Consider the following 14,441-nt stretch of genomic DNA (forward strand, 5'->3'; position numbering starts at 1 on the left):
TAGAATTCCATTAACTCTAACCCAAATGAACAAAAAAGATAAAGTGTGTGAGAAGTAAAGATCTGGAGTTTTCTCTGTGTCTCCTATGCCTGAGTCCCTCCCTAGGTGTCAAGGGCTAAGGAAGACTTACTATTCTGTTATTGTTTCTCACATCCTTGATTAATGGCCTCATTGTGGTGCCAACCAGTATATATAATGTCCTATGTTGTGGCTTGAGAAGATTAATTAGCCTCCCGAGGAGGCATCCTTTGGAGATATAGGATGAACTGATTCATCCTAGAGATAGTTGTTGTCGGCAGACTTCATCAGCCCACCCCTGCATCAAAGCTGTACGTGAAGATTGAATGATGTGTCAGTGCGGTTTCCTTGCAGCAGATGTGTCTGGCCTGTGGCATCTGTTCCCATAACTGAAATTGCAAAGCGTTGTTCACCGAGCTGAAGAATTTTAAAAATGCATTGACTGCCAGATGTGCAAACTGAAACATTTCCCAAAGCTTTGCATTTCCCTCTTTCCCTCCAGGGAAGAGGAAAAGGCAATTGGCTCTTGGCGATTGACATGCGGTTCTTCCTGACATGTGCTTCTTGGCCCTCATCAGCGTGGCATCCTGATCTTGATTCTCTGGTGTTCTCTACAGCTCTCTCATGGCTGCCTTCCTCCTGTCACTGAACATTGGGGTGATAACCATCACCATATTCACTGTGCTTTGATATTTTCAGCTCTTTCCTACCCTGCCGGACGCTATTATTTTTTAGAGTCAGAATCTTAGGAGCTCTTTCTGACTTTTAATCTCATGTGCCTCAGGAAACTCAGAGAATTAAGGGAGAAAGCGTAATGACTCCAGTCGATGAACTACTGGGGTAAATAGGAGATTTAGTCAAGGGCACAGGTCACAATGACGACCCTAGATTATAATCCAAATCTCTCATCTCAATCACAGGCTCCCATGGGTGTAGAAAACCACAGTGAGAGGGCTGGGGAGGTGGCTCAGGGCCTGCTGTGTTTCCGTGTTGTTCAGTCCCTAACACTCACCTTAAAGTCCAGTCCAGTAGTGAGCATCTGTAATCTCAGCACTGGGGAGGCAGACAGACAGACAGACAGGCCCTGGGCCTTGATGACCAGTCAGCTGAGTCAGTCAGTGAGCTCCAGGTTCAGTGAAGGACCTGCCTCCAAACATAAGGTGGAGCGCTACAAAGGAAGATTCTTGATGTTGATCTCTGACCTACTTACATACGTGCACAGGCCAGCCAACCTGTGTACACACTGCGTGCACACGCGCAAAGTCAGAAAAGAAAGGATTTACACCAACTCAATGTTCTTGGTTCCTGGATGTACTTGGTTTGGTATTATTGCTCTGATTTTCAAATATAACAATGATTGATTTGGTTGTGAGAAGGCTCCTTTTTTCATATCATCAGCATTATATAGAAAAAGTTTTAAAATTAATATGTCAAACGGGATATTTTATGGCACTAATATTATATATTTTGTATCGTGATACGGTGTTATAATACTGGTATTTTTATAACTGAATACTAAAAAGCCCTGGTCTATTAATATGGTCAAAGGGTCAGTTGAATGGGTTGCTTTACAGAATTAAAATTAAAAATTAATCGATTAAGAGAGAATGGGGTAGGCTTGAAAATACCGAAGTGCATTGAATGTTACAAAAGCAAGGCCAGTTTTCCGAATGCCTTTAAGCCCAGTCTGTGTAGTGGATCATATTAGAGGGATTTTTCTTATTTCTGTGTGCACATGTATGTGCAGGGTGTGCATGCGTCATACAGCATGCATGGAAGCTGGAAGACAACCTCAAGTGCCCAGCCTTCGCATGTTGGAGGCGGGGTCTCTTTAATGTTCAGTGTTGTGTACACCAGGCTGGCTGGCCAGGAGCTTTCAGAGATACGGTTCATTTCACTTCATCTCTGTTCTTAGCAGTACTGGATTTATAGGTGGTGCTGTCCTGCCTGGTTTTACATGTGTGCTGGAGATCTGAGATGGCGTTGCCTAGCCTGGCTTTACATGGGTGCTGAGGATGCAAAATCCTGTTTCTATGTTTGTGCAACAAGCATTTTCCCGCACTATGCCAACTCCCAGACCTAACTAGTATCTCTTAATAGACTGTCCATCTTTTTTTTTTCTTGCTTTTTTTTTTTTAGCCTTGTGTTTTCCTCTCTTTCCTTTAGCCCACTCTTCATCATGTATACAGGAACTGTACCCCCAAGCTTGCTACCTTTGTTTTACTTACTCCCACTAACATCTCACAACACCCAGCCATCCTCATCCTCTCAGACATGTTTGTCTTCCCAGGAGAGACAAAGCTTCTTCCTCAGTTAAACCCCTCTGCCCTTCCCTTCCATTGAAAAGGTCTTCCAGTGATATGACATTCAAGACAAGGGGTGGCAATTCTTTTTTTTTTTGTTTCCCAAGTCAATCACTGCGTTTCTAACGCGTCATATTTTCTTTCAGGCACAACAGCTCAAGCCTGACGAAATGAACTCGCCAAGGACAGTCACGTTCTACTTTGTACTCACAGTGATCTGTTCTTCAGAAGCTACACTGAGCATGACTGTAGAGCCCATTGTTCATCCTTTGGTGAGTGTGCTGTAATTTCCCCAGCGCGGTTCTTTGATTTCCTGGAAAGGTCACAATCAGAAAGCAGTCCTTTAAAACAGTCATGCAGGAGGGGATTTTGAGGCAGTGCCATGCATGAATGTAACTAGTTATTGGTGTATTTCCTGGGCTGCAATTTTCTGCAGACGGAAATCAGCAGTATCAGGAGAGATCACTGGTAGCATCAGGAGAGATCATGCAGGCCACGCCCACTTACTAGACCACATGTCCAACCTTGCTGGTGGGCTACCTGCTGCAGCAGAGAAAAGTTGTAACTGCACATCAACCCAAATTTGTAATTTTATTTAAAAGAGTCAGATTTAAAAACAGCGTAAGTCGATTGCATGATTCTTCATGGTAAACGTTGTAAATGACATCATCATCATCATGTTGACATCTTGAAAGGCTGGAGACACCTGATTGGCTGAGTTTTCACATGGAAACTGGCCATGGTAAAGCAGATTTGGAAAGCTGAGCAGAATACATGTTCTCAAAGGACTTTACATGATCATCAGACTGCAGCACCATTCAAAAGCCATTTGTCTCTGTGTGTGTTATCATAGTAAAAGGTCAACATCTCCAAAAAAAAACCATGGAAGTGTCCTCCTCAGGAATAACGCAGGTCGTTTGTCTTGGGGAAGTCAGATGGCATTCAGCTAAGTAAAGGGTATTGCTTCATATGGGATTCTTTATTCCATGTCTCCTTATGCTAGAGGCAAGGCCCACTGCTGCCTGGGAGATCAGACATGTGTTTCTGCATCTTAGTCTCCTCATCTATAGAATCATGCTAATGGAAGTGCAGATTTCCTATGATTCTTATGAGAGTTAAATTGGTTTATATTTATAACAGGTATCAGAAAAAAGCTTGTCTTTAAGCTTTTCCCCCCTGTATTGAACTTAATCTGAGGGGGCTGAACTTTGATTCAGGGAATATAATGTGTTCACATTTAGTATGCTTTAAGTATGTGATCTTACTGTCAGCGTTTTGTCTCATCACTGTGTTTATCAGCTCTCTTGATGCTATAACAAATGTCTGACATAAAAAAAAATATAAAGTCAAAAGCTTTGATTTTGATTCACAGTTCTAGAGACTTTAGTCCATGGAGGGATGCCCTGGCAAACCTCAAACTGCATCGCAGTAATTGTGTCACAGAGTAAAGGAGAAGCTGGTATCTGGCAGCTTTTCTTCCTTCTTCTTTTCTTTTTTCTTCCCTATCTCCCTTCCCTAGCAAAAGGGTAGTGCCAGAAACAAAAAGGTTAGGTAATCCTCTTTGGAAATGCCTCCAGGACATGACCTGCCATGCTCAGTCAAGCTGATACTGAAAAATCACCATCTCAACTACTTTTTTGTACTTTCTTTTCCCATCTTAGGGTCTTCCATTGTTTGGTCTCGGTTCTCTTTGTCTTTTTCATTTTTATCTCCAACAATTTGAAGGATGCATGTAGTATGTCTCTTCTTCTAAACTTTGGTTGTGGGGTACAACCTAGGCAGAAGAATGGATCAGCCCTCTCTTTAGATTAAGGTGGAAACATTTGCACCTGTACCACACTGGTTATTCAGCTGATACTGTGCCTCAAGCAGGAGCTGGGGGTGATTTCCACGCTGAGGTCAGCCTATCTTCTCTTTCAGAAGTGAGCCCAGTGATTACACTCAGAGTTACAGGCCAGACATGTCTAACCTTGGCATCATACCTGGAATGAAGTCCAGCTCTGACCCACACGAGCTTTAGACACTTGGATGATTTTCCTCATATCTCTGAACCTATACCCTCTGTATAAAATGAGTAAAGATAGTATACCCTCTCTGGCTTGTTGTAAGGATCACATATATGTGCCTTTGCATTATAGCTAGTTCAGAGGCCAAGGGCCTCTGAATTGGTCCTTGTGATCAATGTGTGTTGTTAGCCATCTCTGAGGACTCTTGGTAAGGTAATTGTCCAACCTTGAAAGCAAAAGATTAGGTTGGCATTTGAGGCTGAGAACGGGAGTGAGGGCCTGGCTCCAGTGATGGGGACTGAGAGGTGAGGCAGCTGGAGTCTCTAGTGAGCACCATGTTTGCCATAGGTCCCTTTAGATTTTCATTTCCACCTTTCAAGCTGGGGAAGTGGCTCGGTTTCTGAGTCATTCTTGCCGAGCAAGACTCAGGGCCCAAGTTTGATCCCCAGCAACTGGTGTCAAAAAGCCAGTGTAAAAGCACACTCATCATACCATTCTGGGGGAGGATGAAGACATGAGGACTGCTGCTGCTCACTGCCGGCTGCCTCAACCAAATTGGTGAGCTGCAAGTGAGAAAGAGAGAGCCTAAATCAAAAGCTGCAGTGGAGAATAACTGAGGAAGGCATCTAAAGTTAACCACACGTTCATGGAGACACACACACACGTACACATACATACCAACACACATACACACCACATCACACACACACATACACACACACCACATCACACACACATACATACCACAACTACCACCTCTCATTCCTCATTGATTACTCTCCCCAACTCCAGACCACCTCACTTCCACCAAAATTTTTTAGAAAGTCATCTTGTATGAAAGGTGGGGCTCTTCCTGGAATTGGTGGCCTTGTCTCTTCCGGCTGAAGCTCTGCTATCAGGAAATTCTCACTAGACAGAGTTGTGGCTCAGAGCTTCATCGGGAGAACTTTGCATTAAGTCTGTAGACAGATCCAAGTGGCAGCTGTTTTGTCCAATCTGAAAACACCCCAGAGCTCTTTGCTCCTACTTTAGCTGGATCTATTTCCCTTCCTGAGCCAGAGAGCAAAATTTAGTAGAAAAAGCAAGTGCTAGTGTCTAATATTTACCCAAACTAGAACTTTCTGAGGAGTCAGGATGGCAAGGCTGGTCCCAGGGAGCCCAGAGCAGCAGCACACACGAGCACATACCACTGCCATTGACTGTTTTGGGCATGTTAGAAGCCTCTACACAGGTTATCATTTAAAAGTTCTAAGGAATCAGAACTTAGAACACTTTTCCAGCTACTAGTAGGAGGGGCCAGTGGGAGTCAGCTTCATGAAATGACTCTAGCCTTTGCCTGTTCAGATCAAGGTCTTAGGACCTAACAGGCCAGTTCTGTGAACTACACAGCAGAGAGTGGGTGGGGACAATTTGTGAGAGCTTCACCTTGCAAAGATGTGTCCAGGAAGCTACAGATAGCTACTATAGAGCAGCAGTTTTCAACCTGTAGTTTGAAACCCTTTTTTTTTGGGGGGGGGGGGGGTGGTGGGCAGAATGACCTAAGGTTGCCTAAGACCATTTAAAAACACAGATAGTTAAGTTACAGTTCGTAAGGGTAGCAAACTGACAGTTGTAAAGTAGCAACAAAAATAATTTTATGGTTGAGGATCACTACAACATGAGGAACTGTGTTAAAGGGTTGTAGCATTAGGAAGGTTAAGAACCTTATATAAAGATTTGAGGAGGTTGTGACTTCTATCAGGGTCCGTCACATGTGGGTAACCCTGGTCACCCAAGCTCTGAACCTGTGGTTGTGCTTAGTCAGACTGGGGGAAGGAAAGGCAAAAGCGGAGATACTCCTGGCTAGAAGTGCAATGTATCTTGAGTTTTCACACACCGCAGCCAGCAACAGTTTGTTTGAGCCCATCAAACACAGCTCAGGACTTAGGTGGTTGGCTAGCCTCTCCCGGCCCCCAGGGAGGATGGGAACAGGACTGCAGGACAAAGCCTTCCTTCTGCCTGGGCAAAGGGCCAAGTTGGCAGCAGGGGAAACTGATGGGAACCACCCTATACATTGGCTCTGTGACTTCAGTTCCTGTATGCGTACATTCCTCTGAGACAACTCACTGCAGAGGAAGCAACAATTGGGCTTTTGAAATTCCATTCACCATCCATCATGTCTCTATTTCTTCGAGAACATTTGTGAACTCTCAGGTACACGCTCCCTCCCTATCTCCGCTCCTTACTTTAATGTTCTCCGCAGCCAGCATCTTTTAAGGATTTCAAGGAGGGGAGCACACAAAGCAGCCATTAATTTTCCCAGATTGTAGCTTAAAGAGGAGAGGGTTACCAACAAGGGAACTGTTAGTTGAAAAGGAGAGGGGAAGCTAGGCTTGTTGGCTAGCCCTCTGGAGGCAGAGGTAGGAAGATCTTTGAGTTCAAAGCTAGCATGGTCTACAGAGTGAATTCCAGGACAACCAGGAGAAACTTTGTCTCAAAAAGAAAAAAAAAACGCTAAAAATTAAAAAATATATATATATATTTTTTTTTTTAAAGAAAAAATACTTTTAAAGGAGAAAGAGAGAAAAAGAGCAAGAAGATACCACAGAGCAGGGAAAGATACACTAGGCCAGGGAAGACTGGCTCCCCAAGAGGAGCCCTGTTTCCCAGGGTGTTTCCTCAGCCCAAACGGGCAAGGGCAGACTTTGCAGTCAGGCTTGCTAAGTTCAAACTCTGAGTCCCAAAACACAGTGACCTTAGGCAAAGTATTTGACTTCCTGTACCTGTGTTTTCTTATCAGTGAAATGTGGCCAGTCACAGTACCTTTGATTGTCCTGGTGAAGAGCCTATATTTTATCTTAGGAATTTTGTTACAGCTGAGCATGTGGAGAGCGAACGAACTAGAAAATCAGAGTGGACCCAGGTGGTGGGGATAGGCTTAGCGTCATGTGGCATTCAGAAATGTATGGAGTTCATAGGACACGACTTACCAGTGTGTGTAGGGTCATCTGAGAAAAATTCAAAGAAATATGTCTTGTTCACTGAGCCTTGGGGTCGGGGGGAGAGGTATGGCTTTGTGTGGCTATCTCAGGAGTCGCCCTGCAGTCAGGAAGCGACGAGAAAGGCATGTTAGGTCAAGGTAAGGGGAAGGCTTGGTTATTAGCTGCTGAGTAGGGAGTGTCCCCATCAGCAAAATGGACTACTTGTTACAGATCAGTGCTGGAAAAGATGAACTGAGAAGAGCCAGGTGACACTGTACAGACAGGTGAAAGGAGTCCCAAAGAGTCCCAAAGAGTGTGGTCTCTGACTCTAGATAGTACTTCCTGTGCAACAAAAGCTCTCTTGTCTACACCCGTAGTAACCATTTGACTTTTGCTATGACCCTGTAGATCTGGCTATACTTATCCTCATGCTACTGATTAGGGGAGAAGCACAGAGTTAAATAAGTCCTTTGAGGTCACTCCACTATCTGATGGTGGAGCTAAGACTGGAGCTTAGTATCAGCAGGGTTCTCTCTCTCTCTCTCTCTCTCTCTCTCTCTCTCTGTGTGTGTGTGTGTGTGTGTGTGTGTACGAGCACATGTAGATGAGTAGACCTGTGTGTGTGGAAAGCACAGGAGGATGTCTGGCAGCTTGTACAGTCACTCCCCATCTTATTCCCTCGACACAGAAGTTCTCGCTGAACTTAAAGCTGGTCTGGGATCCAGGAAACCCTAGCAATCCTTCTCTCTCTGCTCCCCACAGTGCTGGGGTTATATGTATGTGAAGTTCATGCCCAACTTTTTACGTGGGTTCTGGGCATTTGAACTCAGGTACGGGTGCTTGTATAACAAGTGCTTTTCTCCATTGTTCCAGTTTGTTTTCCAGAGTCACTTTTGGAGGAAAATGTTTATTTCATCTTTCAGCTTACAGTCCATCAAAGGGAGCCAAGGCAGGAACTTAAAGCAGAAACTGAAGCAGCGAAGAACACTTGTTTCCTGGCATGCTGCCCATGCCTTACTCCCTTCCTTTGGCTTGCTCACTCGGCTACCTTTCTTACATAGCAAGGGCTGACTCCCTAGGAATGGTCCCACCCGTAGTGGGCTTGGCCCTGTTACATCAGTCAGCAATGAAGACATGTCCCCAGGCCAATCTGATGGAGGCAAGTCCTCAGCTAAGGTTCTTTCTTTGCAAGTGTGTCAAGTTGATAATCAGGTACAGCCATCACACCTGTGGAGTCATCTGCCTCATCCAGGTCTTTGCTTTGAACCACTGTACATTATAATAACTAAAATTTACTTAGCACTTACCCTATGCCATTTTGTAGTTCACTTAAGTCTTACAACAACTCTATGATATTGATGCTGTCCTAATTCCCGCTTCTCAGAATTGGAAAGTAAGGCTCACTGAAGAGCAGTAATTTTCCTACAGCCCCAGAGCTAGAAAGAGGTATAAGTATATGTGTAGATGATCTGACCACAGGAGCCACCTAGAATCTAGAAGAAAAAGGCCCAGAGGAGGGAACTATTATGTCTAAGCAGTCTGAACTGCAGTATAAACGCTGAGACTGCACAAGCTGAACGCTGGGGAAAGGTTGGGAAACTGACCCATGTTACAGAACACCAGCGCAACTTAGGATTCAAGTCTCAAGTAGAAAGCCTGGCTTAGAGGAGATTGGTGTCTCTTTCTAGACACCACAGACCAGGGATGCCAAGAGACCCGGAAGCTGTGACTCCTGCCACTGCTTCATCTAGAGACTGGTTTATACAGCACACTCCTATGGTGTTCTCCGCGCATCTGTATCTGTGTCCAGGCGTGATGCTGAACGGCCCGTGAGTGGGAAACCAAGTAAGACGAGGTCCCCAGTCTCCACTGACACGCTCCTAATTGTTCTTTCAGATTCACCATGAACATGACCTAGCAGGACAAGAGCCGCTGAGGCAAAAACGAGCAGGTATGTGAGCTTCTTGCTTAAAGTCTCTTTTATAAATCCAACCAAATGGCACATGCTGTGACAGCAGTTGATCCTCCCCATCTCTCATTCAGGATATTAATCTCTCATTCAGGATATTAAACTTGGGACTTATGTTGCCAGGAAAATGCTCTATCTCCTTCCCCTGTGTTTGTTCGTTTGTTTAAGGCATGTGTGTACATGTGTATGTATAAGTTAAAGTTGCCATTTATTCATCAGGAGCCAACCATGTTGTTTATTGACACAGAGTTTCTTATGGTCTGGAACCCTCTACCCCTAAGCAGGCTAAGCTGGCTGTTCAGTGAGAGCCCTAGAAATCTATCTGGATCTCAGGTGTGTACTACCACCATGTCCAAGTTTGGAAATGTGGGTTCAGGAAACAGAACTTGGTTCCTAATGCTTACAATAAAGCAAACACTTTACCAACTGTGTAGTTTCCCCAGCTGTGTTAGTAAAAGTTCTACTGCTGTGAAGAGATACCAAGACCATGGGAACTCTTATAAAAGAAAGCACTCAACTGGGGCTGGCTTAGAGCTTAGAGGTTTCGTCCGTTATCATCATGGAAAGAGACATGGTGGCATGCTGGTAGACATGGTGCTAGAGAATATCTGAGAGCTTTATATTCAGATCTGTAGGCAGCAGGCAGAAAAAGAGAGACACTGGGCTTGGCTTAAGCTTCTGAAACCTCAAAGCCCACACCCTAATGACACACCTCCTCCAACAAAGCCATACTTCCTAATAGTCTCACACCGTATGAACCTATCAGGGGCATTTTTATTCAAACTACCTCTTTCTTTCGCTCCCCCCTCTCTCTTTCTTTCCCACTTTATTCCTTGTGATTCAGTCTCCCAGTAACTCAAGGTGAACGATACTTTTCGTTTGTTAAACATAACTACAAGGAATCCCATTTTCCACTTTATTAAATGATGCTAAGTGGCCACGGTGACACCTTGAACTTTCTTTCTTCCCGTCATCACGATTCCTCCTGTCACTTTCCTTAGTTGTCCTCCTATACCACAAAACTCTTTCCAAGCCAGCAGATTTTCCTTCCCTCCTTTCTCTTTCCTCCCCTTGCCTGCCTTTTCCTTTTCTGTCTTCTTTCTCCTTCTAGCTCTCTTCTTTGTTTCTCTTACATTTTATCCTCCACTTTGTTGTCCTAATGGACCCCAACGTCCCTTCTGATTCTTTCCCTGAAGTCAGGCTGTAACTGCTGTCCTCCTCCTTCATCCCGCCAACCCTGTGAACTCTCCTTTACCCGGTGACAGGCCTTGAGCCAGAGATGTGTCCTTTTGTCCTGTGGAAGGCTGCCATGGATCAAAAAGGAGCCCTGCATGAGTGAGCCCCAGCTCTGGGTCTCCACCAAGTTCATTCAGGGCTCAAATCACCAGCCTCCCAAGGAGGCAGCTAGCGTCCACACAGCTGGAAAGCCATGTCTCTCTGTTCTTCTGAGCAGGGCTGTATATCACTCTCCTTAGCAGCTAAAAGGGGTAATTCTGGAGCAGGAAGTACTCTCACTTCTAAGGATTTGAACATTCCAAAATTTTTCCAGGCATGACTTCTCTAAAAACAATCGTGACAATGATAAGTTACCCCGAAGACGTGTTTTCCGTTTATTATCCGAGGTGTCCTGTGCTCTCAGGCCCCTAGAGTCGATAGGAAGTGTTAGAGAGTCAGCGCGTCCTCCACAGATGATGGATTTGCCTTGGTACTTTTACAAAGTAGCCCCAGGAACGACCCGTGCTGGGCCCTGCAGGGAAGGATTGTAAATTTCAGTAAGAACGTGAGTCTCCAGCAAAGCGAAGGAAGCAGGCGATGGGAACTTTACCAGCAGCTGTACCCAGATGTCTGAGTTTGTTCGCACACACACTGGTGTGTTCACTGAGGGAGGAGTTCGGGTGGGAGTCGGGAAGAGGCACACCTGTTCTGCTATATGTATATCTCCCTTTTTGTGGCCATGATAGCAGGAAGCATGAAGGTTCTAGAAGGAATAAATTAGCAATGAACTTTCTGTCTGAGTCACTGGACCACATTGTTAAAACTTGGGATAAAAATTGTCTTTTAAAAAGTATGTTCTTTGAAAATTTCATAAACATATATAATATATATATATTATATATCATCACAACCATGCCTCACTCAATCCTTTGTTAATGGCCAAATCAATATTTACATTTGTTCTCGAGACATTATAGACTTCGATATACATAACAGATGTCCATATTCACTATCTTCCCAAGATACATATTTGTATATGTGTGTATGTGTATATTTACATATACATGCATATCACATATGGGTATCCATTGTAAACATGATACATGTATTAGAGTTATTATATTTCAGGGGCTTTAAGGTGATTGAAGACCATTTGAGGCCTGTAGCTAATGAGAGAGCTTGGTTGGTAAAGTGTTGCCGCACAGGCACGGAGTTGTGAGTTTAATCCCCAGCAGCCATATAGAAATCCAGGCTGGGTGGGGTCCACTTGTAAGGCCAGCACTCACAGGGAAGACACAGGAGAATTCATGGGCTCACTGGCCTACCAGCCTAGCTTAATCAGGCAAATCTCAGGTCCAGGGGAAGATAATGTCTCAAAGAACAAAGTGGACATAACCCTGAGGAAAGACAGCACCCAAGGTTGGCCTATGGCCTACACACACACAAACACACACACACACTTACAAAATTCTTTATTTGAAGGAACCTCATGCATCCCTGGCATAGAGGGGGCAGTCACTTGGTCCAGTCCCAGATAATGACCTGAAGGTAGGAGGATGGTGTCATGACACACTAGCTGGCATTTTAAGCAAACTCTTTTCATACAGTTGGGGAGGAACCTGTACAGAACCTGAAGATGTGTGGAGTTCCTTGACAGAGCAAAGTGTGGTTGGGGGAGAGCAGGAGGAGCTAGGATGGGGGAAAATCCAGAATTGTGTTACTGTTACACCAAAGAAGTAGGGTATGGGCCATCTGGGGGCTGGCACCCAAAAGTGACTGATGAAACTCCTATAAATGATAATGATCGAGGTGGTCTTTGCTAAATTAATTAGAAAAAGAAACCAGAAGTCTGGGAAACCAGCTAGGAGGCTGTGGAGTCCCCACATGGACCCTGGGCTACAAGTAAGAGAGGAACAAAGCAGAAGTCATGTCTGCCCAAGGTCATTTGAGAAACATGAGGAAAGACGTACAAGCACCACTGTGACATGGAGAAGAGGCATGCAATGGCTAGAAGACAAGAAAGCATGGACCTATGAGGCTATGTGCTCAGAAAGCTGTAGAGAGAGACCTGGGCTAGAAAGGGTCTTAGAGATTTGCAGATAAACCCCAAATATGGTCTTGTCTGGTTACTGTATCAAAACACCCAACAAAGACAACTTAAGAAAGGAAGAAACAAGACATACACAAGAGAAAGCCAACATCAGTCAGCATGCTAGCAAGCAGCAGTAATTGTACTCAGTGGGTTTTAGAGAGAGAGAGAGAGAGAGAGAGAGAGAGAGAACCTGAAGGGATGGGGGATATGTAGGAAGGTCTTTGGGAGAAGTGGAAGGAGGAAAGGCAAACAGGATCAAGATCTATTATATACATATATGAAATTGCCAAAGAATAAATAAAAGATACTCTTAAGAAGAAAGAGGGAAGTTCCTGGTTTGTATTTCAAGGGACCATCATGGTGGGCAAGGACTGGATGCAAGAACTGAGACAGCTCAAGGTGGGCCTTCCCCTTTCAGTTGACCTTCTCTGCAAATGCCCTCCCTCATGGGCACACGAAGTGCCAAGTCTCTTAGAGGGCTTTTAAATCACAGTCAAGTTGACAGTCAAAATGAACCATTCACAGAAATTTTCTTGGGGTTCTTGAAGAGAACATTCTTATCGTTTAGAAGTAACAAAAACATGGACAACGAACTGCTTGATCTAAAGATTCTGAGCTAAATTAGGAAGATTGCCTTGAGGCCTGCCTGACAATGAAGAATGCCCACCAATTTGTCTTTGGCTTCAGACGTGACTGGGTGGGAACCAGAGGCACAGGAGGGAGGAGCCTGGATATGTGGAACCACTGGATGTGCTGCCATAACCACACCTCCATTCCAGAGCAAAGCCCTTACTAGAACAGGTCTCTGGCTTGCCTGTGAGGAAAGCCTGACTTTTCTACAGACCTGACAGGCCGGGTTCATGGGTCCTTTGTGATCTGGATCCAAACACTGTGCATTTCTAACCCTGTAGTGTGGAGCCTGGAGATTCATTGCTGTACTTCTGGGATAATGAGGTGTGTAGTCTGAGTTCTGGGTTCTCTCTCACTGATGTGTGGGGTTGATTTAGGTCCAGGTTCAGTTTTTAGACAGCATTGAAAATCAAGAGTGTTCTGCTTTTTTTTTTTTTTTTTTTTAAATCTGACTTTTGTTGAGCATTTGAAGGTGTGGGTGTTGTTCCTCAGATGCTGTCCTCCTTTTTTTCTTGAGGTGGGGCCTCTCACTGGCCTGGACCTCACCAAGTGGGCCAGGCTAGGTAGCTAGCAAGCTCAGGATCCACCTGACTCCACTCCCAAGTGCTGGAGTTACATGTGTGCCACCATGCTTAGCTTTTTTATGCAGGTTCTGTTTCATGCAGGTTCTTGAACTCCGATCCTCAAACTTAGAACACAAGTAATTGACCAGCCAGGCTCTCTCGCCAGCCTGTGTTATGTGTGTGCTTTAATACTCATTTCTATTATTACTAGCTCGGGCATGCCAGACATGTGGCTAAGGGTTTTCACAGAGGATCCAGACTCTTTCACTTCAGGGTAAGAGAACAACCTTACCCTAGTTTACAGATTTACAAAGTGTGGCATCCAGAGTCCCAGTGGCTCCCACAAGTTAGAAAGCAGTCCATCTAACTTAACTTTCTGGCCTTAAGTTTCCACATACTGGTTTTCAATGTGTTTCTGTTTATTGGCCATGAGGTCCCATTTCATGACTCTCGCCCCCTCCCTCTATCTTTCCCTCCATCCCTCCCTCTGTCTCTCTCTGTGTAAGTGCCTGAGTGCATGACTGTTTGTCCATGTGAGTGCAGGTGTGTGTATCACATCCTCTGAGTTGGGAATCTCTTGTTGTCCACTGTTGTGATCGCCAGGGTAACTGACCAGAAAGCTGTCAGGAAAGATTCTCCTGTCTCAGGTTCCCATATCCTGGTAGGAAGAGCTCTAGAATTATAG

The 14,441-nt window shown here is 44.7% G+C and overlaps 1 protein-coding gene across 4 annotated transcripts in view; it reads left to right on the plus strand.

Annotated features, from left to right (window-relative positions):
- Adgrf5 (adhesion G protein-coupled receptor F5) overlaps nucleotides 1–14,441 on the plus strand; it is a 95,296-nt gene that overhangs the window by 39,113 nt on the left and 41,742 nt on the right. For all 4 annotated transcript variants that reach the window (XM_055612205.1, XM_055612198.1, XM_055612221.1 and 1 more), the window contains exons 2-3: nucleotides 2,468–2,593; nucleotides 9,184–9,238. In XM_055612205.1, the coding sequence (XP_055468180.1) occupies nucleotides 2,492–2,593; nucleotides 9,184–9,238 (157 nt within the window). In that variant the 5' untranslated portion in view covers nucleotides 2,468–2,491. The remainder of the gene's footprint in view (nucleotides 1–2,467; nucleotides 2,594–9,183; nucleotides 9,239–14,441) is intronic.

This window comes from Psammomys obesus, unplaced genomic scaffold (genome assembly GCF_907164565.1).
Source record: "Psammomys obesus unplaced genomic scaffold, mPsaObe1.curated_primary_1811, whole genome shotgun sequence".
Taxonomy (NCBI): domain Eukaryota; kingdom Metazoa; phylum Chordata; class Mammalia; order Rodentia; family Muridae; genus Psammomys; species Psammomys obesus.